General features: G+C 49.4%; 1 protein-coding gene across 2 annotated transcripts in view; it reads right to left on the bottom strand.

The window, feature by feature from the left end:
• AP2A2 (adaptor related protein complex 2 subunit alpha 2) overlaps positions 1-26,592 on the bottom strand; it is a 66,162-nt gene extending 39,570 nt beyond the window's left edge. For both annotated transcript variants that reach the window (XM_081239571.1, XM_081239570.1), the window contains exon 1: positions 26,386-26,592. In XM_081239571.1, coding sequence (XP_081095697.1) covers positions 26,386-26,452 — 67 coding nt within the window. In that variant the 5' untranslated portion in view covers positions 26,453-26,592. The remainder of the gene's footprint in view (positions 1-26,385) is intronic.
• Between the last annotated feature and the right edge of the window lie 230 nt (positions 26,593-26,822).

The following is a 26,822-nucleotide window of genomic DNA, read 5'->3' on the forward strand; positions in this document are numbered from 1 at the left end:
GCCCACACGCTGGGCTCGCCAGGCCGTCCTGCAGACTCGCTGCCCACCCGCCCAGCCTCCATCACTCCCGCTCGCAGTGAGGCAGCCTCCCACTCCCCAGGGCACTCCCACAACACCAGTTATCTTTCATGACTAACTCGCTAATAAACAGGGTTTAACATCTGCCCAAGTGTAACGGAACCCTCCTTTGAGCCACTCCTACCCTAGAAAGCCCCTGGCCCAGACAGGGCACAGAGGCAGGCTACCCCCCAGGTGCTGTTCAAGGTGCCAGGACTTAGGTTAAAACAACACATCCTGCCCTCGGGAGCTGCCGTTCCAAGTGGGGGGGAGGGGGGGCTGCAGATCTTTAACAAAACAAGCCCGGCAGGCGGCTCTGGGGAACCAGGGGGGCAGCCGGGAGGGGACCCTGACCCTCCTTCTCAGCCCTGAGTGCACTGCAGGGAGGCGGCTCCCAGCTGCGCCAGCTTCCTCATCTGGAAGAGGTGCCCCGAGAACCCAAAGGGGGCACCGTGTAGAGCAGTGGGTCTAATGCCCCGGGGCGGCGGGTTAAGGGCAAATTTTTCCTTAAGTTTTCCTGAAAAAGTAACACCTTTGCTGACCTGACTGAAAGGGCCACGAAAACAAGGTCATGGGCACCTTCTGCCCACAGCCTGGCTTGAGTGTGGACGGAGCACGGCGCACAGGAGGGCCCACGTGTGTGTGCAAGTGTGCGTGCCTGCGTGTACACATTTGTGTGAGCGTGTGCTTCTCACAAGGGTGCAGGAACCTGTGTGTCTGTGCTGCTCTCCGGTACTCGCACTCAGCTCTACCTGCCCAAGCCCAAGGGAAACAGAGACCCCTGCGTGGCAGGAACTTGTGTTGTGCAGAGTCAAGACGGGTCAGATCCAGAGCAGAAATCATAAAAAGATTAGGAGGTACTGGATGGGGGCATCATGCTAAACAAACTACGGGGATCTATAGCTATTACCCCAGACTGGTAAATCACAAAATAAAACCAAAAGCATGTAGTTTGGAGTTTAGGGGTAGCCAGCAGAAGAAAAAGAAGCAAATGGATAAGCTGCACTCCCTCCGGGCAACAAGACCAGGGCTGGGGCAAGAAGCTAGGGCTTTCCAGCCAAAGCTGTTTCAAAATCAGCCAATTTACAGCAAACACACACACATTTGTTTCAATCAGGGGAGGTCAGGCTCCCCCAGAGGAGAGGCACAGGGGTCCAAGGACAAAAGCAAACTCTGATTAACTCTGCAACCAAGGGGAAATTACTCCGCATCTCTGAGCACAGTTCCCTCAAAAGGGAAATGACTAAAAGCCACAAGACCTCACAGCAATACATCTGGGCAAGGGGAAGTAGAAGGGAGAGCCCCAAACAGACCCGGGGGACTACACGGGGCGGAGCGTGAGCACCGGGGGCTGGCACAGTGACGAGGGACAGGGAGGGCCACAGAGGCCAGTGGACAGGGCCCAGGAAAGCCCGGAAGCACTGCCTGGTGAAGACGGTGGAGGAGGGAGTCTGTGCGACAGGAAAGCCACCTTGGACCTTGCCCCCCAACCCTGCCACAGCCCAGAGGACGAACTCCACGTAAGACAAGCAAGTTACACTCCATACAGAGACGACAAGGAAGAGGAGAAAGAGTAAAACAACACCCAGCAGACAGGCAGCGCACAGACCAGAGCAACACTGGAGCCTCTATCTCCAAACAAGCTGGAAAACAGTAAGAAAAACAGGGAAGACACTTAAAAATCCATAGAAAAACTCAGACATTAGTTAAGAGAAATCAGGTAAATTAGAAATTTAAAAAATCATTTCAAAAATGAAGAATAAGAGGGACTTCCCTGGTGGTCCAGTGGTTAGGACTCTGCGCTCTCACTACTAAGGGCCCAGGTTCAATCCCTGGTCGGAGAATTAAGATCCCACAAGTTGCGTGGCACATCCAAAAAAAAAAAAAAAATGAGGAATAAGAAACAGAAGGAGGGCTCCCCTGGTGGCTCAGTCGTTAAGAATCTGCCTGCCAATGCAGGGGACACGGGTTCAAGCCCTGGTCCGGGAAGATCCCACATGCCGCAAAGCAACTAAGCCCATGCACCACAACTACTGAGCCTGTGCTCTAGAGCCTGCGAGCCACAACTACTGAGCTCGCGTGCCACAACTACTGAGCCCGTGTGCCACAACTACTGAAGCCCACGTGCCTAGAGCCTGTGCTCCACAACAAGAGAAGCCACTGCAATGAGAAGCCCGCACACAAGAGCAGCCCCTGCTCGCCGCAACTAGAGAAAAAGCCCGCGCACAGCAACGAAGACCCAATGCAGCCAAAAATAAATAAATTTTTAAAATAAATAAATTAAGAAACAGAAGGAACAGAAGAACAAATAAACACAACAGAGGTCTGGAGAGAAACAGAAGATGAAAAGAAACAAAATTATTTAAAGCAAAAAGAAATGAATAAAGAGATAAAGGATACAGGAGAAAGCAGCAAATACTGAAAATGGACAAAGATGCAGCGTATGGACAGTAGGAGTCCCTGAGGAAGACAGCCAACTGAGCAGTGGAACGGCCTAAAGCGCGCCATTTGAAAAAGCTTTCCTGAAATTAAACAAAGTAAATAAAAGATTTAAAACCACATAAAAAACCACACCACATACCTGGGAATACCGACCCCAAATAACACACACCAAAACATATTCTAATAAAACTACTGGACTTTAAAGAAAAAAAAAAATCCTGGGAATTCCCTGGCAGTCCAGTGGTTAGGACTCTGCACTCTCACTGCCAAGGTCCAGGTTCAATCCCTGGACGGGGATCTAAGATCCCACAAGCCACACGGCACAGCCAAAAAAAAAAGAAGAAGAAGAAAAAAATCTTTTGAACATCTGGGAAAAAAAGCAGCTGATACAAGGAAGAAAATCAGATTTCCTCAGACCTCAGACTCGTGCAGGCTCAGGTGTGGGCTGGACACCTGGTCCACTGACTGGACTATGCCTGAGTGCCCTCATCACACAAGGGAGACAAGACCTCGGGGGCCAAGGACACAGGCCCACAAACGCTGGTCCTTGCTGGCTGGTGGTGTTGCTTCCACCCGACGGGGCAAGGCTGTGCCTGAGCGGCAGCCCTGGGAACACCCTTGGGAATTGCTCCAGTTCCCACACTCCTGTCCAAGGTGAGGCTTTAAAGAAAGTCGAGTATGGCCATGGGGGACTGACACCACACACAGATCAACGCGTTCAAATCAAACTTATGCCCAAAATTTACCGAACTGCCATCCTCCTCCAGGTGGTGAGGACACCTGGGAGAAACCCATGCGCTGGGGCCCTGGGGGCCTTCCCCACCCCCAGTTCATGCTCACTCAAGCTGCACTTCCCTCCCGACAGAAGCCCAGCCACCCCACACTGCTGGCAGCAGATCTGGCAATAAATCCGATCTTTCTAGATGAAGAATCAGCTCTGGGAGAACGGGAGAGGTCACTGCCCTACCCTGACTTCTGAAGCCCATTCTAACAGGGTAAAGCATCAGCCAGAGTAGCTGGGACGCGGTGACAAGCCTTGCCATGCCTGTAGCTTGATCTCTGTTTCACAGTGCAGAGGTTCTGGTCTCTGCCACCCTGTGCTGTCTCCACCTAAAACGCAGCAGGTCTGTCAGCCACAGAAAATACCAAGCTTCTAACAGGCAATTCCCACAGTGGATGTCGGCGCTCTGGTAGCTAATGAGTAACCTAGACTGTCCCACAACCACTGCCCAAAAACAAGCTACAATTTGCGTCCAGTAAATAGCAAAGAACGCACTCTACGGGAACAAGCTTTGAAAACAGCCCTTGGATTTCTAGAATTACCGCCCCTGGTCATTCTTCCGGAATAACATGCTGGTTGACGATTTCTTCTTGCCTACAGGCTGAGCTCATCAACTGACAGTGCTAGTATTCTGGGAACAGCCTGATTCCAGACAAAGAACACAGGGGCCTATCACAGCTTATTATAACTAACACGCCAAACCGCCGAAATCGCACGGCAGGAAGCCTGAAATTTACAATAAAATTTGGTCGAAATAAAGTTTAGTCTCTATATAAAATGATTTCACTGCGTAAGCCAAAAGCCCAAAATTGAGCAAACAAAAGCCTTTTTTTTTTTGCAGTACGCGGGCCTCTCACTGTTGTGGCCTCTACCATTGCAGAGCACAGGCTCTGGATGCACAGGCTCAGCGGCCATGGCCCACGGGCCCAGCTGCTCCGCGGCATGTGGGATCTTTCTGGACCGGGACACGAACCCGCGTCCCCTGCACCAGCAGGTGGACTCTCAACCACTGCGCCACCAGGGAAGCCCACAAAAGCCTATTTTTGAAGGACGGTATCACTGTTAAAATGATACTGAAGGCGGTCAGCACAGCAGGAAGCAGAGCGACCTCTGGAAGCAAGCCTGCCCTGGAATGCCACTCCATGTCCCCAGGCCAGCAACCTAACCTCGCTGAGCCTCAGTTCTCCTTCTTCACATGAGGCACCACAAAGTGCTGTGATGAGGGCTGCACAGACGACCATCAAAAAGCACACACAGGGGCTTCCCTGGTGGTGCAGTGGTTGAGAGTCCGCCTGCCGATGCAGGGGACACGGGTTTGTGCCCCGGTCCGGGAAGATCCCACATGCCGCAGAGCGGCTGGGCCCGTGAGCCATGGCCGCTGAGCCTGTGCGTCCGGAGCCTGTGCTCCGCAACGGGAGAGGCCACAACAGTGAGAGGCCCACGTACTGCAAAAAAAAAAAAAGCACACACAGAGCAGCCTGCCCACGGGAGGCTGTCATGAACATCATCAGGACTATTCTCTATGTTTTCTCTTTATTTGTGCACAGGAAGGATGGGCCTCCGAACAGAAAGCCTCAACAACAGCAGACTGGAACAAAAGATTTCAAAGAAGAAAAAGTTGCTATGCCACAGAAGATAAAACCACGTTTGACCCTGACAAATGTTAACAGGTATACCTTATTTTAACAGTTTTAGTGTGATATAATTCACGTATCAAACAATTCACTCATTTAAAGCATGTAACTCAATGACTTTGAGTATATTCAGAGTTCTGTATCCATCACCACTATCTAATTCTGGAAAATTTTCATCTCCCCCAAAAGAAACACCACACCCAACAGCAGTCATTCACCAACACCTCCCTCCTCAGCCCCTAATCTCCTTTCCAAGTCCACAAACTTACCTCCTCTAAACATTTCATATAAATACAATCTTTATATGTTCTTTTGTGATTGGCTTCTTTCACCACTTACAAAAGATAGCATGATTTTTTTTAAATATTTATTTATTTATTTGGCTGCACGGGGTCTTAGTTGCGGCATTTGGGATCTTCGTTGCCGTGTGTGGGATCTTTAGTTGTGGCATGCAGGATCATCAGTTGCGGCATGTGGGATCTAGTTCCCTGATCAGGGATCGAGCCCGGGCCCCCTGCATTGGGAGCTCAGAGTCTTAACCACTGGACCACCAGGGAAATCCCAGTGATTGTTTTCAAGGTAGCATGAATCAGTACCTCATCCCTTTTCTCTGTTGAATAATATCCCATTATATGGATACACCATATGTTGTTATCTGTTCATCACTTGATGAACTGGGGGCTTGTTACCACTTCTTGGCTTTTATGAATAATGTTGCTATGAACATTCGTGTACGAGTTTCTGTGTGAACGTACATTTTCAGTGCTCTCGAGTGAACACCTAGGAGCAGAAGTGCTGGGTCGTATGACAGTTCTATGCTTAACACTGTGAGGAACTGACAAGATGTTTTCCCAAAAGGCAGCACCATTTACATCACCACTATAAAAGAGCGGGGGTTCCAATTTCTCCACTTGCTATTGTCCATCACTTTTACTCTAGCCATCCTAGTTAGTGTGTGTGAAGTGGTCTGTCACTGTGGGTTGTTTGGTTTGTTTTTTTTGTTTTTTTTTTTTGACTGCACCACACAGCTTGCAGGGATCTTAGTTCCCTGACCAGGGATCGAACCCGGGCCCTTAGCAGTGAAAGTGCAGAGTCCTAACCACTGGACCGCCAGGGAAGTCCCTGGTGTGTTGTGATTTTATTTTCACTTATTTTTTTTAATCTCCCTTGTGTTTTCTTTTTTGACCCACTGGTTATTTAGGAGGGTGTTTGATTTCCACATATTTGTGAATTTCCCAAATTTCCTCCTGTTATATGGATTTCTAACTTCATTCCATTGTGGTAGGCGAACACACTTCATATGATTTCAATCTTTTTAAATTTACTGAGGCTTTTTTCTTATGGCTTAACATACAGTCTATTCTGAAGAATATTCCGTATGCACTTGAGAAAAACGTGTATATTCTGCACTTGTTGGGTGAAGCAGTCTATAGATGTCTGTTAGGTCTAGTTGACTTAGTGTTGTTCAAGTCTTCTATTCATTGCTGATTTTCTGTCTACTTGTATCTCTTACTGAAAGCAGGGTATTGAAGTCTCCAATTATTATTGTTGAAGTGTCTATTTCTCCGTTCAATTCTTCATGTATTTTTTAAAATTTATTTTTATTTATTTATTTATTTTTGGCTGCATTGGAGTCTTCGTCGCTGTGCGCAGGGCTTTCTCTAGTTGCAGCGAGCGGGGACTACTCTTCATTTCGGTGCACGGGCTTCTCACTGCGGTGGCTTCTCTTCTTGCAGAGCGTGGGCTCTAGGCACGCGGGCTTCAGTAGTTGCGGCACACAGGCTCAGCAGTTGTGGCTTGCGGGCTCTAGAGCGCAGGCTCAGTAGTTGTGGCGCACGGGCTTAGTTGCTCTGCAGCATGTGGGATCTTCTTGGACCAGGGTTTGAACCCGTGTCCCCTGCATTGGCGGATGGATTCTTAACCACTGCGCCACCAGGGAAGTCCCTCTTCATGTATTTTGCTTCATGTATTTTGAGCTCTGTTATTAGGTATGAATATGTTCAGAATTGGGAATTCCCTGGTAGTCCAGTGGTTAGGACTCGGCGCTTTCACTGTCATGGGCCCGGATTCAATCCCTGGTCGGGAAACTAAGATCCCACAAGCCTTGAGGCTCGGGCAAAAAAAAAAAAAAAAAAAAGAAAGAAAGAAAGAAATGAAAGAATTGATATCTTCTTGAGGGCCTGACGCTTTACCACAGTGAAATGTTCTATAACTCTAATAACATCTTTTGTCTTAAAGTCTATTTTGTCTGATACTCGTATAGTCACTCCGCCTCTCTTCTGGTTACTATTTGCAAGGCACATCATTTTTCTTCCTTTCACTAGTATCTTTTGTTTGTATCTTTTAATCTATAGTGTCTTTCGAAGAAAGCATTTAGTTGGATCATGGTTTTTTTTAACCCATTCTGCCAATCCTGCCTTTTAATTTGAGGTTTTAATTGATTTACATTTAAGATAGTTTCTGATAAGGTAGGGCTTACATCTGCCATTTTGCTGTTTTCTATATGTCTTCTGTCATGTTCCTGCATTCTTCCATCATTGTCTTCTTTTGCATTAAGAACTATTTTTCAGTGCACCATTTCAATTCACTTGTTTCTTTTATTTTTCTTTTTAGTTACTTTCCCAGTAATTGCCTGGGGATTATAATCAACACTTAACTTAAAACAATCTAGCTTGATACAAACTTAATTTTAGGGAATTCCCTGGCAGTCCAGTGGTTAGGACTTGGTGCCTTCACTGCCGTGGCCTGGGTTCAATCCCTGGTCAGGGAACTAACATCCTGCAAGCCGTGTGGCGCGCCCAAAAAGAAAAAAAAATTTTTTCCTTTGTCTTTCAACAGTTTGACTATGATGTGTCTAAGTATTGATCTCCTTGAGTGTATCCTATTTGGAAGTCATCTAGGATATGTAGCTTAATGTTTGTCACCAAATCTGGGGAGTTTATGTCTTCAAATATTCTTTCTGCATCTTTCTCCTTCTTCTTTCTTTATGGGACTCCAGTTACGGGTTTATCAGTATACTTGATGGTGTTCCACAGGTCTCCGAGGCTCTGTTCATTTTTCTTCATTCTTTTTACTTTCTGTTCCTCAGATTGGATCTGTACTTACCTTAATAGAGATCTTAATTTAATTATATTAACAAACCTATTCCCAAATTCACTGATTTCTTTCTTCTATCAGTTCAACTCTACTGCTGAGCCCCTCTAGTGAATTTTTCATTTTTTCATAGTTATTGTATTTTCAACTCCAGAATTTCTATTTGGTGGTTTTTTAAAAATAATTTCTACCTTTTTATTGATAGCTTCTACTTGGTGAGATATTCTCATACATTAATTATTTAGACATAGTTTCTTTTAGTTCTTAGAACATATTTATAGTAGCCAATTTAAAGTCCTTGTCTAGTATTATTAAGTCCAACATCTGGACCCTTTCAAGGATAGTTTCTATTGACTACTTTTTTCCTGTGTATAGGTCATATTTTCCTGTTCCTTTGTGCATCTCGTAAGTTCTTACTGAAAACTAGTATTTCAGGTAATACACCGTGGCAACCCTGGAATTCAGACTGTCCCCTTTCCCAGGGACTGTTATTGCTATAGTTATTTGTTTAGTGACTTTACTAAACTAGTTCTGTAAAGTCTACAATTCCCTATAGTTTACAGTTACTATAAGTCTTTGCTCACTTAGCTTAGTGGTCAGTTAATGACTGGTCAGGAATTTCTTTAAATGTGTTGCACTAATAAGTGTCCCAGACACTGCCCAGAAACTGTGCGAGTGCTGAGGCACACCTTCGGTACTCAGGGAGCTATAACTCTGCCTTTGCCTTCACTTCTTATTCGTGGAGGGACTCCAGATTAGACAGAGGTGAGAGACCAGGGCCCTCTCAAGTCTTTCCTAGGCAAATACACAGTCCTGCCTCTGTGCAGCCCTCGAGATCCACAGGAATCTATCAGAACCTTTCAAAGCCCCCTGATAGCATGTCATTCTTCGTACCTTTCTTCTACGATTTTGACCAGACTCTTGTTTGCCCCCAACTGTGATATTAACTGCCACTGATCGTCTGCCACAAAGACACTAAGGGTAGGGCTCTTCCCAGTGAGTGAGATCAAATAATGACAGCTCTGCAAATGGGGCTTTTCCAGAAAGCTGCAAGGCCAGTCAAAGAGTAACAACACTCTGAGAAGAGGACTTTTGAGGGGCTCCAAATCTCATCTGTCCCTTCCAATGGCTGCAAGGCTGCTGGTTTTCACAGTTACCATGGCTGCAAGGCTGATGGCTTTCAATGCTACCACAGACCATGGGAGAGGAGAATGACAGTAGGTCAAGTTGGAGGTTCAGCAGTTTTTCTTTTTTTTTTTTTTTTTTTTTGCGGTGCGCGGGCCTCTCATTGTTGTGGCCTCTCCCGTTGCGGGGCACAGGCCCCGGACGCTCAGGCTCAGCGGGGCCATGGCTTACGGGCCCAGCCGCTCCGCGGCATGTGGGATCTTCCCGGACGGGGGCACGAACCCGTGTCCCCTGCATCGGCGGGCAGACTCTCAACCATTGCGCCACCAGGGAAGCCCAGCAGTTTTTCTTGAATAAATCTTCCTGAGATTATGTCAATTTCTGGTTCATTTCCAGAGTTCCAACGAAGTTTATTTTGACCATTGTTACCAGTGTTTTCACTGCTTTTATGGAGGAGTAGATTTACAGAGATCCTCACTCCACCATTCTTACTAAATGGAGTTTCTGCTATACAGTCAAAGCTACTATGAGTAAAGAGTACTTTACCCATTCGCCCCTCCTGTCAATTCTGATTTCTGTATCTCCAAAATCCACCCCTACCTTTCCACTCCTACTGCCTTGACTCAGACCCTTGCTATCTCCTCTAGACCAGAGCAATCAATCTTTTCCTAACTGGCTTTCCTGCCTTTAAACCTAGTCTAAAATCCATCCTTCGCATTCAAAATTACTATTCTACTAATAAAAAAATAAATTGTATAGTGTCACTCTCCTGTTTAAGATATGTCCATGGCCCACGTCCCACAGAGGAAGTTCCCCATGATCTGGCTATGACCTGCTCCTCCCACCTTGTTCTCCTGCCACACCCCGCGACCCACCAGGCACTACTCATTCCAGGAACCACCCACAACTCCTTGAATGTGTCCCACTGCCACTCATGTCACGCTGCAGTGTGATGCATGGTGCGCCCCCCTTTCATGGATCATCCCCCAATGCCCTGTCAGCTCGGCAAGGCCTGACCCAGGCGTTACCCCATGTTACCATGCCTGACCACCCTCTCCTGACCATCTGCAGCTCGTCCTGCTGAGCTGACCATCCCTCATTTTCACCACACACTTACCACTCTGCATTACAAGGGCTTGAGCTACTCTGCAGAGAGAGATCATGTCTCATTATCTTCAGTGTTTAGCATGTGAGAAGAAGACAGCAACGAGCTTTACAATGCTCTACACAGGCCCTGTGACCCCTGTCTCCCCACCTTCAGTACCCCCACCTAACCTTCTACCTAACCTCCTTCTTGGCTCCCTATTGCAGACACACGGCCTCCTACTATTTCCTCCACACACTGGTTATCTCTCCCCCCAAAATGAAGGCCTTTGTACCTGCTGTTCCCTCTATCTAAGATGTACCCCCCCCCCAATTTCTACGTGACCCAGTGCCTTCAAGTCTTTTGCTCAGCTGTTACCTTTAAAGCAAGACCAATCCTGGTCACCCTATTTGAAGTTGAAAACCCACAGCCCCATGTCCCCCATCACCTTCTCTCCTTAATTTTTCTCTCTTATACTTATTGTCTTCTAACATACGATACGATTTTCTTTTTATTTTCTATCTCCATCCACTAGAATGTAAGCTCCATAGGAGTAGGTAGTTCTGTGTGTTTTATTCACCACTATAGTCCCTGGCATTTAATAGGTGCTCAACAGATATCTGGTGAGGAATGCACACCCAGTATAGAGTGTGTGCTCAATGACAGCACCAGACATCTGAGTACTTGTGCTAAAAACTGCCCCAAGAGCTTTTAAGCAGTTGAGCTAGGAAACAACTAATACTTACTGAGCACCAGAATTGCCACCAATGCGGGTGATGTTTTCATCTCCAACAGAAAACTCTCTCTTGAGGCCCTCCCTCTCCCTCACATCCATCCATCAGGGAGTCTTGTCCATTTTTCCTCCAGAAAAATACACTGTTCTCACCATCTCCCCTGCCACCAACATCTCTTGTATGGACTGTAACAACTTCCACCTTCCACTCTGGCCTCCTCCAATCTATTTCCTCACAGAAGCCAGGGTGATCTTCATGTATAGGTATACCTGTCACTCACCTGATTCTCTTCAGCAGCCTCCTCCAGGACACCTAAGAGGAACTCAGATTTCCCGCCAGGGAAGGGCCTCCAAGGCCCAGCAATCTGGCTCCTTTCTGCTCCTCTCCCTCTCACTCATGATGCTCCAGCTGCACTTGGCTTTCAGGTCCTGAAGCAGAACTAGCCCTAGACTACCCCAAGCCCTTTGCCCCTCAGGACCCAGCTCACATACTGCGTCCTCAGAGAGGCCCTTTATGAATACCCTACCTAAGGTAGTCTCCCTTTCATCCTCCATCATGATAAAGTATATTCTAAAAATATTTCTGTTTTTAAAAGTTTCAGTTCAGGGTTTAAAGTAACTCTTTGGAAAAGTTAGGTATCCAAACTCTCCTGGATTGACTCATCATTACCCATAATAGAATCCACTGACCTCACCACAAAAAACAATTTCCATTTACTATATTCCACTACCGGGAAGAAACTGCCTCATTAACACAGACCGTGTCTATGAAACAAAATCCTATGAGACGCCTATCTCCCCTGCTTTGATTTCTGGGCCTCAGAGCCTTATAAACTGAACCATAAGAAGTAGGTGTGCAGAAGTACAGCCTGCAGTGTTCTGTTAGCGGAGAACAAGGCCCACCCTGCTTGCCTTCCTCAAGTAAGAAGTAAGTGCCACAGAGTCACATGTTCTCTTTAAAGTTCTGCTTAGAAACTCGTGCCAAACAAGCTGCATAGTGAGAACCACCCACCCAAATTAATTTAATAATAAAAGGTATTATTGCTCCACTTAGGAAGTAGAAGGTAAAAGTGCAGAAAGTCAAACTATTCTCTCCCAAGACCTTCCCTCAAGGAGTGGTTAATCCAAAGTAGTATAAATCCAAAGGTTATGAAGGTCTGCATGGCTCTGTGTGTGTGTGTGTGTGTGTGTGTGTGTGTGTCATATAAAATTAGTCAAAAACTTATTTAAAAGGAGAAAACTGTATGACAAGAGCGCAAGAGCAGTCACCCCAACAGCTGTGGACACTGGAAGGAAATGGCCAAGTGGTTAACTGACTCAGCCTGACAGAGCAAACAGGGACCCAGCCGCCCGCAAGAGGGAGAACCAGTAAAAAGCGAACCTTGTCTGTCACAGAACCTGACGCAGGGTGCCTCAGGAGGTGGCTATCAGGAAGACAAGATGGAAGTCTACATAAGGAGCCGCAGGCCCCTCCACCAGACCCCAGAGCCAGGCCACCTGGACCCCTAATCCCAGCCGAAGACAACAGGCCTACTCTCTGGAAAAGCAGGGACACGGGAGCTCTAGGACTGGTGACACCACCACGTGCTAGGGTGAGGCTCCACACTCAGAAAAACACAAGTGAGCGACAGACTCCCTGAATGGTGAGACACCCACACCCAGACAACGGCAGCCAGACTCCCCACACTCACTTACCCCACCGAGCAGGAGAGGAGCCTGGAACTTCTTCTGAAGAACACGTCTGACACACAGCTTCCCTCCGTGAAACAGAGACCCCTCACCCATCACCACACAGTGAGGCCTCCACCAAAGCCCTACCCATGCTGGCTGACACTGGTCCACGTGAGTGGACAGACACTGACCACCAGGCATCCAGGATGGTCTCACAGCATGAGCCAGAGACCAAAACAAACCTACAGAAAAAGATTTCAGAGTAAAGAGGCTATGTAGAGAAGGAAACTCCAAAACAATCAATATTCTTACATAAATAAAAGAAAATACAGCTTTAAGAACCAGATGCCACCAAAAAAGGAGCACTCAGACAATAATAAAGCCCTCAGGGGGGCAGGGAGGGATAAATTAGGAGTTTGGGATTAACATATACACACTACTATATACAAAATAGATAACCAACAAGGACCTACTGCATAGCACAGGGAACTTTACTCAATATTTTGCAATAACCCATAAGAAAAAGAATCTTTTAAAAAATAGATACATATGTATGTATAATTAAATCACTTTGCTGTACACCTGAAACTAACACAACATTGTAAATCAACTACACTTCAATTAAAAAAAAAAAGAGAGAGAAAGCCCTCAAAATGTGGAGAAAAGGGGGACTTCCCTGGCGGTCCGGTGGTTAAAACTCCACACTTCCAATGCAGGGAGCACAGGTTCAATACCTGGTCCCCCGGTAGAGGAATTAAGATCCCACATGCCACACGTGGGGTCAAAAAAAAAAAAATATATGGAGCAAAGGGAACCCTCTTCCATTGCTGATGGGAATGTAAATGGGTGCAGCCACTATAGAGAACAGCTATCACATGACCCAGCAATCGTACTCCTGGGCATATACCCAGAGAAAACTCTAATTCAAAAAGACACATGTGGGGCTTCCCTGGTGGCGCAGTGGTTGAGAGTCCACCTGCCGATGCAGGGGACACAGGTTTGTGCCCCGGTCCGGGAAGATCCCACATGCTGCGGAGCGGTTGGGCCCGTGAGCCATGGCCGCTGAGCCTGTGCGTCCGGAGCCTGTGCTCCGCAATGGGAGAGGCCACAACAGTGAGAGGCCCGCGTACCACAAAAAAAAAAAAAAAAAAAGACACATGCACCCCAATGTTCACAGCAGCTCTGTTTACAATAGCCAAGACATGGAAATAACCTAAGTGTCCATCGACAGAGGTATGGGTATACATATGGTACATATATACAATGGAATACTAGTCAGCCATGAAAAAGAGTGAAATAATGCCATTTGCAACAACATGGACAGACTTAGAGATGATCATACTAAGTGAAGTAAGTCAGACAGAGAAAGACAAATATCACATGGTATCACTTATATGTGGAATCTAAAATATGATACAAATGAACTTATTTACAAAAAAAAAAAAAAAACAGACTCACAGACATAGAGAACAGACTTACAATTACCAAAGGGGAAGGGCAGGAAGGGGGGGGGATAAATTAGGAGTTTGGGATTAGCAGACACAAACTACTGTATACAAAATAGATAAGCAACAAGGTCCTACTGTATAGCACAGGGAACTATATTCAATATCTTGTAATAACCCATGATAGAGAAAAATATGAAAAAGAATATGAGCTGGAAACAACCTAAGTGTCCATCATCGGATGAATGGATAAAGAAGATGTGGCACATATATACAATGGAATATTACTCAGCCATAAAAAGAAACGAAACTGAGCTATTTGTAATGAGGTGGATAGACCTAGAGTCTGTCATACAGAGTGAAGTTAGTCAGAAAGAGAAAGACAAATACCGTATGCTAACACATATATACGGAATTTTAAAAAAAAATGTCATGAAGAACCTAGGGGCAAAACGGGAATGAAGACGCAGACCTACTTGAGAATGGACTTGAGGATATGGGGAGGGGGAAGGGTGGGCTGTGACAAGGCGAAAGAGAGGCATGGACGTGTATACACTACCAAACGTAAGGTAGATAGATAGTGGGAAGCAGCCGCAGAGCACAGGGAGATCAGCTCGGTGCTTTGTGACCGCCTGGAGGGGTGGGATGGGGAGGGTGGGAGGGAGGGAGATGCATGAGGGAAGGGATGTGGGAACAGATGTATATGTATGACTGATTCACTTTGTTATAAAGCAGAAACTAATTAAAAAAATAAATAAATAAACTTAAAAAAAAAATGGAAAAAAAAAAAAAAAAAAAAAAAAGAATATATGTGTATAACTGAATCACTTTGCTGTACACCAGAAACTAGTACAACATTGTAAATCAGCTATAGTTCAATAAAAAAAAGAAAGCTGGGCTCCCCTGGTGGCACAGTGGTTGAGAATCTGCCTGCCGATGCAGGGGATACGGGTTCGAGCCCTGGTTTGGGGAGATCCCACATGCCGCGGAGCAACTGGGCCCGTGAGCCACAACTACTGAGCCTGTGTGTCTGGAGCCTGCGCTCTGCACAAGAGAGGCCGTGACAGTGAGAGGCCCGTGCACCGCGATGAAGGGTGGCCCCCGCTCGCCGCAACTAGAGAAAGCCCGCGCACAGAAATGACGACCCAACACAGCAAAAATAAATAAATAAATAAAAATGAATATCTGCTAAAAAAAAAAAAAGCTGAATCCTTTTCAAAAAAAAAAAAAAAAAAAAAAAGAAAGCCCTCAAATTGTAAAAGTGATAGGAGAAAGAAAAATTCAAAAGGGCTAGAGTCACAGAAAACAGAATACCACAAAGACAAAGAAATGGAAGATGAGAGATAAAAGAGTAAGAAAATGTAAGCCAAGAGGTCCACATTTCAACTATTATTAGAGGATTATTGAAAAAGGAGAAAGTGAAAAGAAATTATCAAAGAAATAAAACAAAAACATTTCCCCAAACCCAAAGGACATGAATTTCCAGAATGAGTAAATCCACTGAAGGCCACACCTGGACACAGCATGTGAACATTTCAAACCACTAGGAACTAAGAGTAGAGCCATGCTTTCAAAACTGAGGAAAAGGGCTTCCCTGGTGGCGCAGTGGTTGAGAGTCCACCTGCCGATGCAGGGGACGCGGGTTCGTGCCCCGGTCCAGGAAGATCCCACATGCCGCGGAGCGGCTGGGCCCGTGAGCCATGGCCACTGAGCCTGTGCGTCCGGAGCCTGTGCTCCGGACAGTAAGAGGCCGCGTACCGCAAAAAAAAAAAAAAAACTGAGGAAAAGTTATTTCCAGTCTAGAATTCTACCCAAGCCAAATTCTTAATTAAGTATGAAGGTAAAAAATGCTTTTGTTTTTTTCAAAAATGCAAAACCTCAAAACCATTTTACCTCCTATGCACTGTGTCACGTGCACAAAAGATGTGCACCACCAAATCGAGTGCAAACCAGCACAAGCCCAGAGGACAGACAGGCAGACTTCAAAAAACAGGAGTTCAGCCAGAGACAAAACCCTCAGGACTATGTGAAGGGAAGTCCCCGGAGGACGGTGTGCGCAACAACGACCTGTCCAGAAGACAACAGAACTGACCACTCAGGAAGGGCGTTCCCACCAGGGGAAGGAGGTGCTGAGAGGCCACCTGCTGTGTTCAGTCACATTAAGGAGGATCTTACAGTCATGTCCGAAAGCTTGGGGCTGAAGAGCAATGGGTGCGTTAAAAGGTAAGCAAAGTCAGGGACTTCCCTGGTGGTCCAGTGGTTAGGACTCTATGTTCTTACTGCAGAGGGCCTGGGTTCAATCCCTGGTTGGGGAACTAAGATCCCATAAACCGCGTGGCCCAGCCAAAAAAAAAAAAAAGGGCAAGAGCTAACACCAAATTAAGAGTTGACCCATTAGATAAAGAAGATGGTGTGTATACATACACACAATGGAATACTACTCAGCTATAAAAAAGAATGAAATAATGTCATTTGCAGCAACATGAATGCAACTAGAGATTATCATACTAAGTGAAATAAAAAGAGAAAGACAGGGGCTTCCCTGGTAGCGCAGTGGTTGAGAGTCCGCCTGCCGATGCAGGGGACGCGGGTTTGTGCCCCGGTCCGGGAAGATCCCACATGCCGCGGAACGGCTGGGCCCGTGAGCCATGGCCGCCGAGCCTGCGCGTCTGGAGCCTGTGCTCTGCAACAGGAGAGGCCACAACAGTGAGAGGCCTGCGTACCACAAAAAAAAAAAAAAAAGAGAAAGACAAATACTGAATGATATCACTTATATCTGGAACCTAAAATACGACACAAATGAATTTATTTACGAAACAGAGTCACAAAAAGAACAGACTTGTGGTTGCCAAGGGGCAGGGGGTTGGGGAGGGATGGATTGGGAGTTTGGGATTAGCAGATACAAACTATTATATGTAGAATGAATAAACACCAAGGGCCTACTGTAGAGCCCAGGGAACTATATTCAATATCCTGTAACAAACCATAACGGAAAAGAATATGAAAAAGAATATATATGTATAACAGAATCACTTTGCTGTATAGCAGAAATTAATACAACATTGTAAATCAAATATAGTTCAATTAAAGAAAGAGTCAAACCATTATTCTCAGCTAAAAAGAATATTTTCAGACATTAATTAAATGTTACAGATTAGTTAGATAAAATATTGTGACCTACTAGAGAATGGGAAAAGGAAAGCTTAGGTAAGTTAAATCCTCATCTTCCACAGTAAGAAGTTAATAAATAATGACTAAATGGGGAAAAACACCCATGAATGGTATGTAATTTAGAATAATCACATTTTTTAAAATAAATATTAGAAGAGATGGATAAAAATGAAAATAACTGACTCCGAGGTTAGGAATGGGGGAATGAGGTGAGGGTCAAGTGTTTTATAATTAACTTCTTAAACTACATTCTTGATTTTCATTTTTTCATTTTTTTAAACATTTAATTGAGGACAAGAAAATAGCAAAAATGAATATAATTTGGAAGACCTATCCAAGCACTTACTGTAACCCTAGCCCTCTCCCTGCCATTCCAAGATGAACGACCCCCAAACCCGCTAGCCCTGATCTTGGCTCCTCAGAAGATCTGGCCCCACCAGGGCCACCGCTCCAACCGTCACCCTCCCCACGCTCCACTGCAGGGACCCCACGGGCCCGTCCTTTCAGCTCACTACATCAGATAAGCAAACTCTGAACCCCACTGCCCCGCCCCAGGACTTACGACCCACTCTCTCTCTGTCCCTCTCCCCGTCCTCACCCCCTTACCAGCCTCAATCCCATCACATAAACCAAGCCCCGACCCTTCTTCTCCATCTAAGCACTTGCTGGCCAAACCCTTCCCTGCTGAATCCAATTCATGGTCAACTGGCAGGTGAGCCTGGAGATCTGAGCGTGCCTGGTGACACACCCCCAGCTCTGCTGGGCTGGCCTCACATGTGAAGCCCAGGGAGGCCCTGCCAGCTCTTCCCAGGGGCCCCCTCACAGCTTCTCCTCCAACACCTCCTCCCTCCCCCATCACTGGTGGCTGGGGCGCCTGTTCCCTCACCAGCACCACCTCCCCCCGCACCTCTGCCCCTCCACTTTCCCCCTGGCCCTTGTCATTCCCATCAGCCAACAAACACGGTCTACCTCCCACCTCCTAGCAGGTCCTCATCTTTCTCACCTGGTTCAGAGCCTCCTAACCGGTCTCCCCTGCTCTTCTCAACCCAGCAGTCAGGAGCTCTCCCCAGAGGTAAGTCCAGCCTCTGCTCACCCTGCATTGGTTCGGCCTGTCACACAGGGTGAAAGCCAGAGTTCTCCTAACCGGCTCCGAGATCCCCACCATGCACCTCTCCCCGTCCCCTGGCTCCGAAGTCCAGCCCCTGTGGCCTCCCCACCTGCCTACCAGCACTCCAGGGACACCTGACCCCCAGCTTCCCTATCTGAATTGCAACCCCCTTTTATTTTTCCCTTTATTTCCCCCTTAATACAGTATGTGATGCACTGTACATTATACTTATTTATTTTATGTCTACCTCACTAGGACGTACGCCACATGGGAGCACTCTTATCTGTTTTTTTGCTCACTGTGTAAAATAGGAACCCAGTAATTTGCTGAGCAAATGAATTAATCTTAAAAAAGCGTTCCTGACCCCACTGTGATAGGAAGAATGCCCCCCCCAAAGACACCCACACCCCAATACTAGGATCCCGTGAGTTACCTTCCAGGGCAAAAGGAACTCTGCAGATGTCACCAAGACTGGGGAATGACCCAGGTCATGCAAGCAGCCCAGTCTAATCGCAAGAGCCCTCCGACCTCCGAGCGGAGGCTCTCCCTGCCTGGAGGGAGAGGTCAGGGAGATCCAAAATCCGGACAGGGACTCGCCTGAGGGGTCTGGGGAAGGACCGCGAGAGAAGGAATGTGGGGACTGAGTGGAAGCAGCGTCACCCACAGAGTCTCCAGAAGGGGCCCTGGCTTCTGCCTGGGAGACAGGCAGAGCACCCTGCTGCCAGGCCATGCCCACTTGTGATCCGCAGAACACGAGGCGTTACAGGAGTGCTGTTCAACGCTGCTAAAAGCGTGCTCCTGTGTCAGGGCAGCAACAGGGGCCAACCTGCCCTCTACCCTCTGCGTCACCACCTCTTTACAGCAAAGCTCCAAGAGAGATGAGACTCTCGTTTCCCAATTCTTCTCTTGTAAACCACCCCGTCGGGCTCAGCCCTGCTCAGTCCTCTCCTGTGACCCACCTGACCAGCCCTCCTCACTGGCCCAGGCTGCCCAGCTGCTTCGGGCTGGCACGTCAGGAGCTCTGGCCGTCCGCCTGGAGAGCTGGCCCAGCACTGTGGTTCAGAGGAAAGACCTGGAGCCCAGCAGCTTGGGTCTGGGTCCTCGCTCAACCACTCCAGAGACAGGGCCTTGGGCTCCTGGGCCTCGGCTCCTTCTCCATTAAACAGGAAGGACCTTAGTGCCTGCTATACAATATCACCATGAAGATCAGATGTGTAAACAAAGATAAAGTGCTTGTGATGATTTCCACCCCCTCCGTCAGCTTCCCAGTCTCCTGGTATCAAAAGCCACCTATAAACAATGCAGCCAAGGTCTGGGCTAGTCTTACCTCTAGCCCAGACCTTGCCTCTGAACTCCAGTCTTGGCTGTCTAACTCCCCAAAACCTACCGGCCAGCAACAGGGATAGGATTTACCCTCCCACCGTAGGCAACTAAAAACCTGAACAAAATTAGATGAAACAATAGTTTTCAGACACTGGACAACAGACTATGGAAAACAGTGGTCACTGAGAGTCAGGAAACAAACAAGAGGGGCCTTACGACTGCCCGGCTCACTGCCTAGGGACAGGGGACCCAAATGGAGCCCAGAGGTGTCAGTGAAGTGAGAAGACGGGCACAGGAGGCTAGAATGCACAATCTTGTGAGAGCGGACAGACAAAATAAACGAGAAAAACCCGTCTTGTCGTTTATTCTGTCTGTCTACTCTCACAAGAATTTAAGTTTCTGAAAGTACAGGGATTTTGTCCGTTTGGTTAAGCACTGAATCCCCGGTGCCTAGAATAATGCCCACACACAATGGGCACCCAAAAGATTTCTCAAATGAATGAATGAATTAAATAATTATGTCAAAAAATAGAATCCAGAAAAATAAAGGAATAAATTTTGAAATACACCCCTTCAAAACACCCTTCACTCTTGGGGTTGTATCAAAATTATAGCAAAACAACAAGAACATAATGTGAAAAACAATGTTTCCTTGGCTACTTATAAAGGAGATTTATATTAGATCTACAGCAAATGCTACATCAGAGAATGCACATCAGACAGACATCAGCTCCAACAAAAGCGCATCTCCTCCCTCTGTGACCAGCTTTCCCGCAAGACAGTTCAGGAAGCCATAGACGCAAGGGACCTACGGCCCCACCCCATGGACGACAGCCTCAGAAAAGCCAAGCCTTGGGAACTGAACGACTCAGCACCAACGGACCCGCAGACAATCACCCTCCCACCTCCCTCTTCCTCCACGTTCTCAGTGCTGGGAAAGCTGGCTGCGCTACTCCAGGCAAGGACGACTCGAACTGTAGTAAAGTAATGAGGCGACGGAAGTTTTGAACCCCGGGAATGAACTGAACAGAAGCTGCAAGCTAACTGACAGAAGTCCCTGAGACTGTGAGAAATGTGCTCCTGGGAAGGAGGGCTTATGCAGACTACTTGGCCCAAGTCAGCACGCGCTCCATCCCAGGAGACTCTCGCTCTCACAGGCACAGTGAGGTTCAAAAGAAGGTTCTGGTCTGGTTGTACCGTACAAGACTCCCTCCCCCCACCAAAAAAAAAGCTACTGAACTGTATTTTTCAATAGCAATAAATGTAGTCCAAAAGTATTCCAAAATACTCATTTTTTTGTTCTATTTTTCGTACTGTGCTTTAAAAAACTATTCAGCATCAACATAGTGCCCTTTTTCAACGCTGTTCAAAGTGCAATAGAAACACATAACTGCCCTCTCAACCCCATCACACAAAGGAAGGCCGGCCACAGAAAAAGCAAAACTCAAATCCCCACAGCACTGCCCGCCCTAAGGAGCTCAAGGTGCTCTAAGTACACTAAATAACTAATCTTCACGACACCCTTCTGTTGCCATCAGAAAGGATTTTAAAAGGAAAAAAAAAAAAAAAAAAAACAGACCTTGCAATGCAAAATACAAGCCAAGCAACCCAATTTGGATTCTGGTCTCCACACTTTGAAGCAATCCTGTAGATGGGGGTAGGTGGAGAGAACCGCACATGGGAAACATCCCGAATACAAGGAGAGGGCTGAACGCAAAGCCGCTGCAAGTCTCACTGGGGTTTTTTGGTTCACGCTGCATGGCTTGCAGGACCCGGGATCACACCTGGGCCCTGGGCAGTGACAGCGCCGGACCGCCAGGGAATCCCCTCGCTGGGTTTCAGTGTCAGGCAAGACGAAGACTCCAGGCCGTCTAGGGCCACAATTTGCAAAAGTGAGAAAGAAAAAGGGACAGGATCAGGATCTGACCCAAACCACTGGCCAGAAGTTTCTGCCTTAATGAACACATGCAGCAGTCAGCCAGCCACTCCCTGTTTCCTGAGGTGCCAGGAGGCTAAGGGAGCTGCACGGGGCCAGAACCGCGCCAGGGCAGAGGGCGTCAGCCTCCCTGCAAAGGGGTTCCCCTCTTTCTTGGGCACAGGGCAGCTGCAGACACATCACTGCCCTCCTGAAATCCGTAGCACCCCGACTCACACACACTGCAAGGGCCACACCATGGGCCCACCCCACAGCTGGGTGTCTCCCGCCGTCCCCGCTGGCGGCTCCCACAGACGCCTCGGGGGCCCCGCCTCCCTCGCTCCCATCTAGGTGGTTGCGAGCCCTGGCCCTGCTCCGCTGCCGACAGTGCTGCGCAGAGGCTGTGCCCGGTGGGCAGTGACAGCGCCTGTGGCTAGGCTGGGCCTCGCCTCTCCGCTGCCGGCACCCCACAGCGCCATCCCCATACCCTTCTAGGTCCTCTTCCCAAGTCGGTCTCCGAGGCACCGTTTTAAAACAGGGCCGCTTCCTCCTTATGTGGTCTTTATTCGACGCACCTTGGCCGAACCCTTACAGCCCTCTTTCCAGCACAGAGGGCGAGAGCTGATCTCTTCCCACAGCCTCAGCTCCCACCTCCACGAGGGAATGCCCACTGGAACCTATCCTGCAATTCTCCTCCTAATAAAATGACACGTTTCAACTGGGTCCACCTTCATACCAAAGTCAGGAAGATTCTGAAGAGGGACAAACGCCAAAATCAGTAAATACAGTTTTGTAATCCAACATCTTAGGCGTCCCGTGGCCTAGTGGAAACTGCTCGTTTCTGTTTTCCAGTGAGTACCATCCCGTTTACCGCGCGGAGCTGGCAGTGAAGTCATTGAACTTACTCGGCGCTGCAGCCGCCAGAGGCTGACAGAAGCCATTGACATTCTAGCTCCCAATGCAGCGTCCGTGTCCAACGCCAGTGCTGACCAGAGGGAGGGGCAGGACGGGAGGGGTGCATGCCTGTCACAGGAGTCCTGAGCACAGGAGGTGCTCGATACACACGGACATGCTGGGGGGAACTCACCTCCCACCCTGTCTGTCTGTCTGTCTGTCTGCAAGCACCTCAGGAGACCAGGGCCGCGTGCTCCATTTCTCAGAACCGCGGCAGCATTTCCACAACGAGCCCAGATGCCACCCATTATCCAAAACCTGAGGCCCACCTTGTCCCAGAACTCAGAACCGCTCAGCCTTTCGGAGGAAGCACAGCATGTGACCGTGGGCCCCCAGGGCGTCCCAGAGGCCAGCTCGCAGGGAAAGGACCACACAGCTTCGTGGCAGCACAGCGCCAGACAAGTCTGCCACAGACTCACAAAAAGACTTTCCATCCTTGGCGGCTTAGAAGTTTTGAAATCTGAGCTCTGGGAGGCCGGCCTTGTGCCCAAGAGCCTGCAAGTGACATTCAAGGAACACAGAGCCCCTCCTGCTCAGAGCTCCCGCCAGAGCCCTGCTCTCTGGTCACAGTAACGCAAGACGCCTTTTCCCACGGCACTCCTGAATCTTACCCTCAGGTCTATTAGATTTTTTTAAAGCCCAGAAATGTCTTTTAATCCCACAAAGACAGCCTTTCCAATAATTCCGCCACTACAAAATCCTGACACGTGTCGGTGCCAAAAAAAACAGAGCAAAAATCATTTTAAGAGGAAAGAAAAGTAATGCTGAGTATGTAGCATGAGAACACTTATCACCAGGACATTTGAACGTCTCGTAAGAGAAGCAGAGTGACCCCCCCACCCCTTCAGAAGAGCCAGAAGGGAAACACAGGGAAGAATACACAGGTATTTCCTAGAAGCAGCAACCACCAGCCTTAGCAGAAACATTCAACCAGACCAAAGCCTTCCTTCCTCCTCCAGCCTGGTGGTCCGTCCCTCCCAGGGGCCTCGTCACATACTTCCTAAATCGGTTTCTAAGGAATGTAAATTATGCAGAAGAGTGCAAAAGAAAATATGCAAGAACAGCAATTTTTTTCAAAAAGTCAGCATTTTTTAAATGTACAGACAAGAGTAAAATGAACCTTAATTTTTTTTTTTTTTTTTGGCTGCATTGGGTCTTCGTTGCTGTGCGTGGGCTTTCTCTAGTTGCGGTGAGCGGAGGCTACTCTTTGTTGCGATGCGCGGGCTTCTCACTGTGGTGGCTGCTCTTGTTGTGGAGCACGGGCTCTAGGCGCGTGGGCTTCAGTAGTTGCAGCACACGGGCTCAGTAGTTGTGGCTCACGGGCTTAGTTGCTCTGCGGCATGTGGGATCTTCCCGGACCAGGGCTCGAACCCGTGTCCCCTGCATTGGCAGGCGGATTCTTAACCACTGTGCCACCAGGGAAGTCCCCAAGTTAGTTTTTGGGGCACTGAATTGGTTCTCTACCTGAGTCACAAAGCTCCACGGAACACGAGGACATGGGCACCTCTCAAATCCTGGAGCACAATCACTGCCACCAGCGCAAAGAGGCGCAGCAGCACTCTAAGCCCGTCCATGGCAGCGGATCCCAGAGTGAGGCACAGTCCGAGGCAGAGCTCGCTCCTAAGGGGGGCGTTTAAGAGCCTGCGTTGTGCAGAAAGGGAAAAGGGAGCTGCGGTTGTAGAGCGGCAACGCTTCAGTGATACTTCAGCTCCAAATCCACCCGTCCGTGTCAGTGGAGGAGACCAAGCCCCATGGCCGTGGCCCCGGCTGCCCTCTCCCCACAGAGCCCGGCCACCTGGCTCACCCTCACAACAGGGAAGCAGAGCCGGCCGGGCAGGGGCAGCAGGGACCCCTCTCCCCACTACTAAGGGCTCGGCTCGCAGCAGCTCCCACCAGGGCTCGCTGTCCGACCCCACCTCCAGCCAGACCTGCTCCTCCTCCCCGCCGTGGGCACGCCCGCCGGCCTCGGCCCGCGATGCCCTTCAGCCAGAGCAGGCCCCAGCTGGGCGCTGTCTCCTCATCCACTGGGTGTCGTCTCACACCACACTGCCAGCCGGGGGGAATGATGTGGTGGGCCAGACAGACGCGGCCCCCACCCCGTGGGGCTTCCACTGCGGGGACGGGGGGAACGGGCCACGGGGCCATGAGCTGCTGACGCTGCTCTGAGGGGAGAGGACAGCGCCGCGGCCGATAAGGGGGTAACAGGACGGCGAGGAAAGCTGGCTCTGAGGAGGGGCCGTATTACACACTGCCCCCCACACACACCCTCCGAAGGATTAGGCGCATCTTCTTGCAGAAGCTCCGTCAAGGAAGACACTGTCTTATTCACGGGTCTACACCAGGGGCTCAGGCTGGGCGTGGGGGGGCAGGGGTTGTGCCCTGCAGGGTAACAGCTGGAAACATTTTTGGTTGTCACAACTGAAGCATTTAGGCGGTAGAGACCAGGGATGCTGCAGAGCACAGGACAGCACCACACAAGTGATCAGCCCCAAATGCCACCGTGCGGGGTGGAGAAAGTCTGTCTACACTCAGTCAACAGCCAAGTCTCCGCTAGGCGGCAGACCCAGCACAGAACACATCTAGTTCGTAGATGATCACTTGTCCAAGAAAATGGGTTTCAATCTCAATGACCTGCCCAATGCAATTTTCTTCCAAAATGGAAGGACAGATGTGATGGCTAATTCAAGGTGGCTAAGCTTTGGCCCAAGGGGTCTCCTGAAGCAGTAGCACACCCACACTCAGCTTTCCAAGACGCATTACGATTACGAATATTACTGTCTATGAAATCACGTTACACAGCAAAGAAAGAGAGAAAGGATACTGCCCAACTTGTAAAAGCACAGACCTCAGGGTGTGTTTCCACACCGATTTCTTGCAGAGAAAGGGAAGGGACAGAAAATCTAACCTTCCACAGTCTGGGTCCTCCATCCCCGTCTAAGGAGGTGACGGGACCAAGGGAGGGTTCAGGACAACAGCATTTACCAGTATATGAAGTCACAAGCATTCTTTAAAATATAGCGAAACCTCAGGTGTTGAAATCCACAAACGTCTGGTGGATAACAAACAGGAAATAAAACCAGACAGGAAACTGGCTTTATGTCTATTTTTTTAATTAGATAAAGGGGACAGCTACCTGAAAAGCAACAGGAGTTTCTGCGCACCAAAGTCAAATGTATCAGTGGACCAACAGTGCACCCACCGGCCTGCCGGCCGTTGCACTTTTTGGGGTGGATTTTTCCACTCCGAGGGGACACATGTCGCTAAGAACCCTGTCCCTGATGGAAGACAGCGGGCAGAGCAGCAGCTCCCCTAAGCCATCACAACCCCCCACCGCCCGGTGTCCAGATTCCCTCGGGAACGAGTCATTTTAATCACGGCCTAATAAGCCGCCAGAACCCAGGTCAAGGAGCTGCTTCCCCGGCAAGACGCGGGTTTCGCTAGTCCCACTCCCAGGGAAAAGCCACGCTGTTTTGGAAAACGCTGGGTTAAATGCTCCATTGCTAGAAAGACGGGCCGACTGCTCGAGATGACATCATGCTGGGGAGGGGCGCCTTCGCCAGAAGCCCCTCAGCGGTGCCACAGACCCGGCGCGGCTGCGGAACGCCGCCCTCACCCCCGCACCCCTGACCCCGCACCCCTGACCCCGCACCCACGACAAGTCCTCACCTCGCTCCCCACCCGCCCCCGCCCGCCAGGTCCGCGCCCCGGACCCCAGCCCCCAATCCCCGGACCCCCGCCCGCCAGGTCCGCGCCCCGGACCCCAGCCCCCGAAGGCCCCCGCCGGCCAGCCCTTCACCCCGGCCTGCGCCCCCACCCCACGCAGGCCGGGTCCGGCTCCCGGCCACTCACAGTTGCGGATGTCCGAGATGAAGACCGCCAGACCCCGCATCCCGTCCCCCTTCGACACGGCCGGCATCTTCGGGCCCGGGGAGCGGCCTGGGCTGGCGGGCCCGGAGCAGGAGCGGGCCGCGGGCCGCGGGAGCGGGAGCGGGAGCGAGAGCGGGGAGGAGCCGCCTCAGCCAAGCCGCCCCAGGCTGCAGCGCCGCTTTCGGGGCCGCCGCCGCGTGCGCGCACGCACGCACGCTCGCAGCCGCACGCACGCGCACGGTCGCTCGCGCGGCCACAGACGGCGGCCGGGGCGCGGGGGCGAGCACGTCGGTGGAGGGCCCGTAAAGGCAGGCGCGGGGCGGCCCGGAAGACCAACGCAGCGAGCGGGGCTGCGCTGGGAGTTGCGGGTTCTCTTGCCCGGGGCCACCGACGCCCCGACCCCGCCCACCAGGCTCCAC

Source organism: Mesoplodon bidens (genome assembly GCF_964165515.1).
Source record: "Mesoplodon bidens genome assembly, chromosome: 7".
Taxonomy (NCBI): domain Eukaryota; kingdom Metazoa; phylum Chordata; class Mammalia; order Artiodactyla; family Ziphiidae; genus Mesoplodon; species Mesoplodon bidens.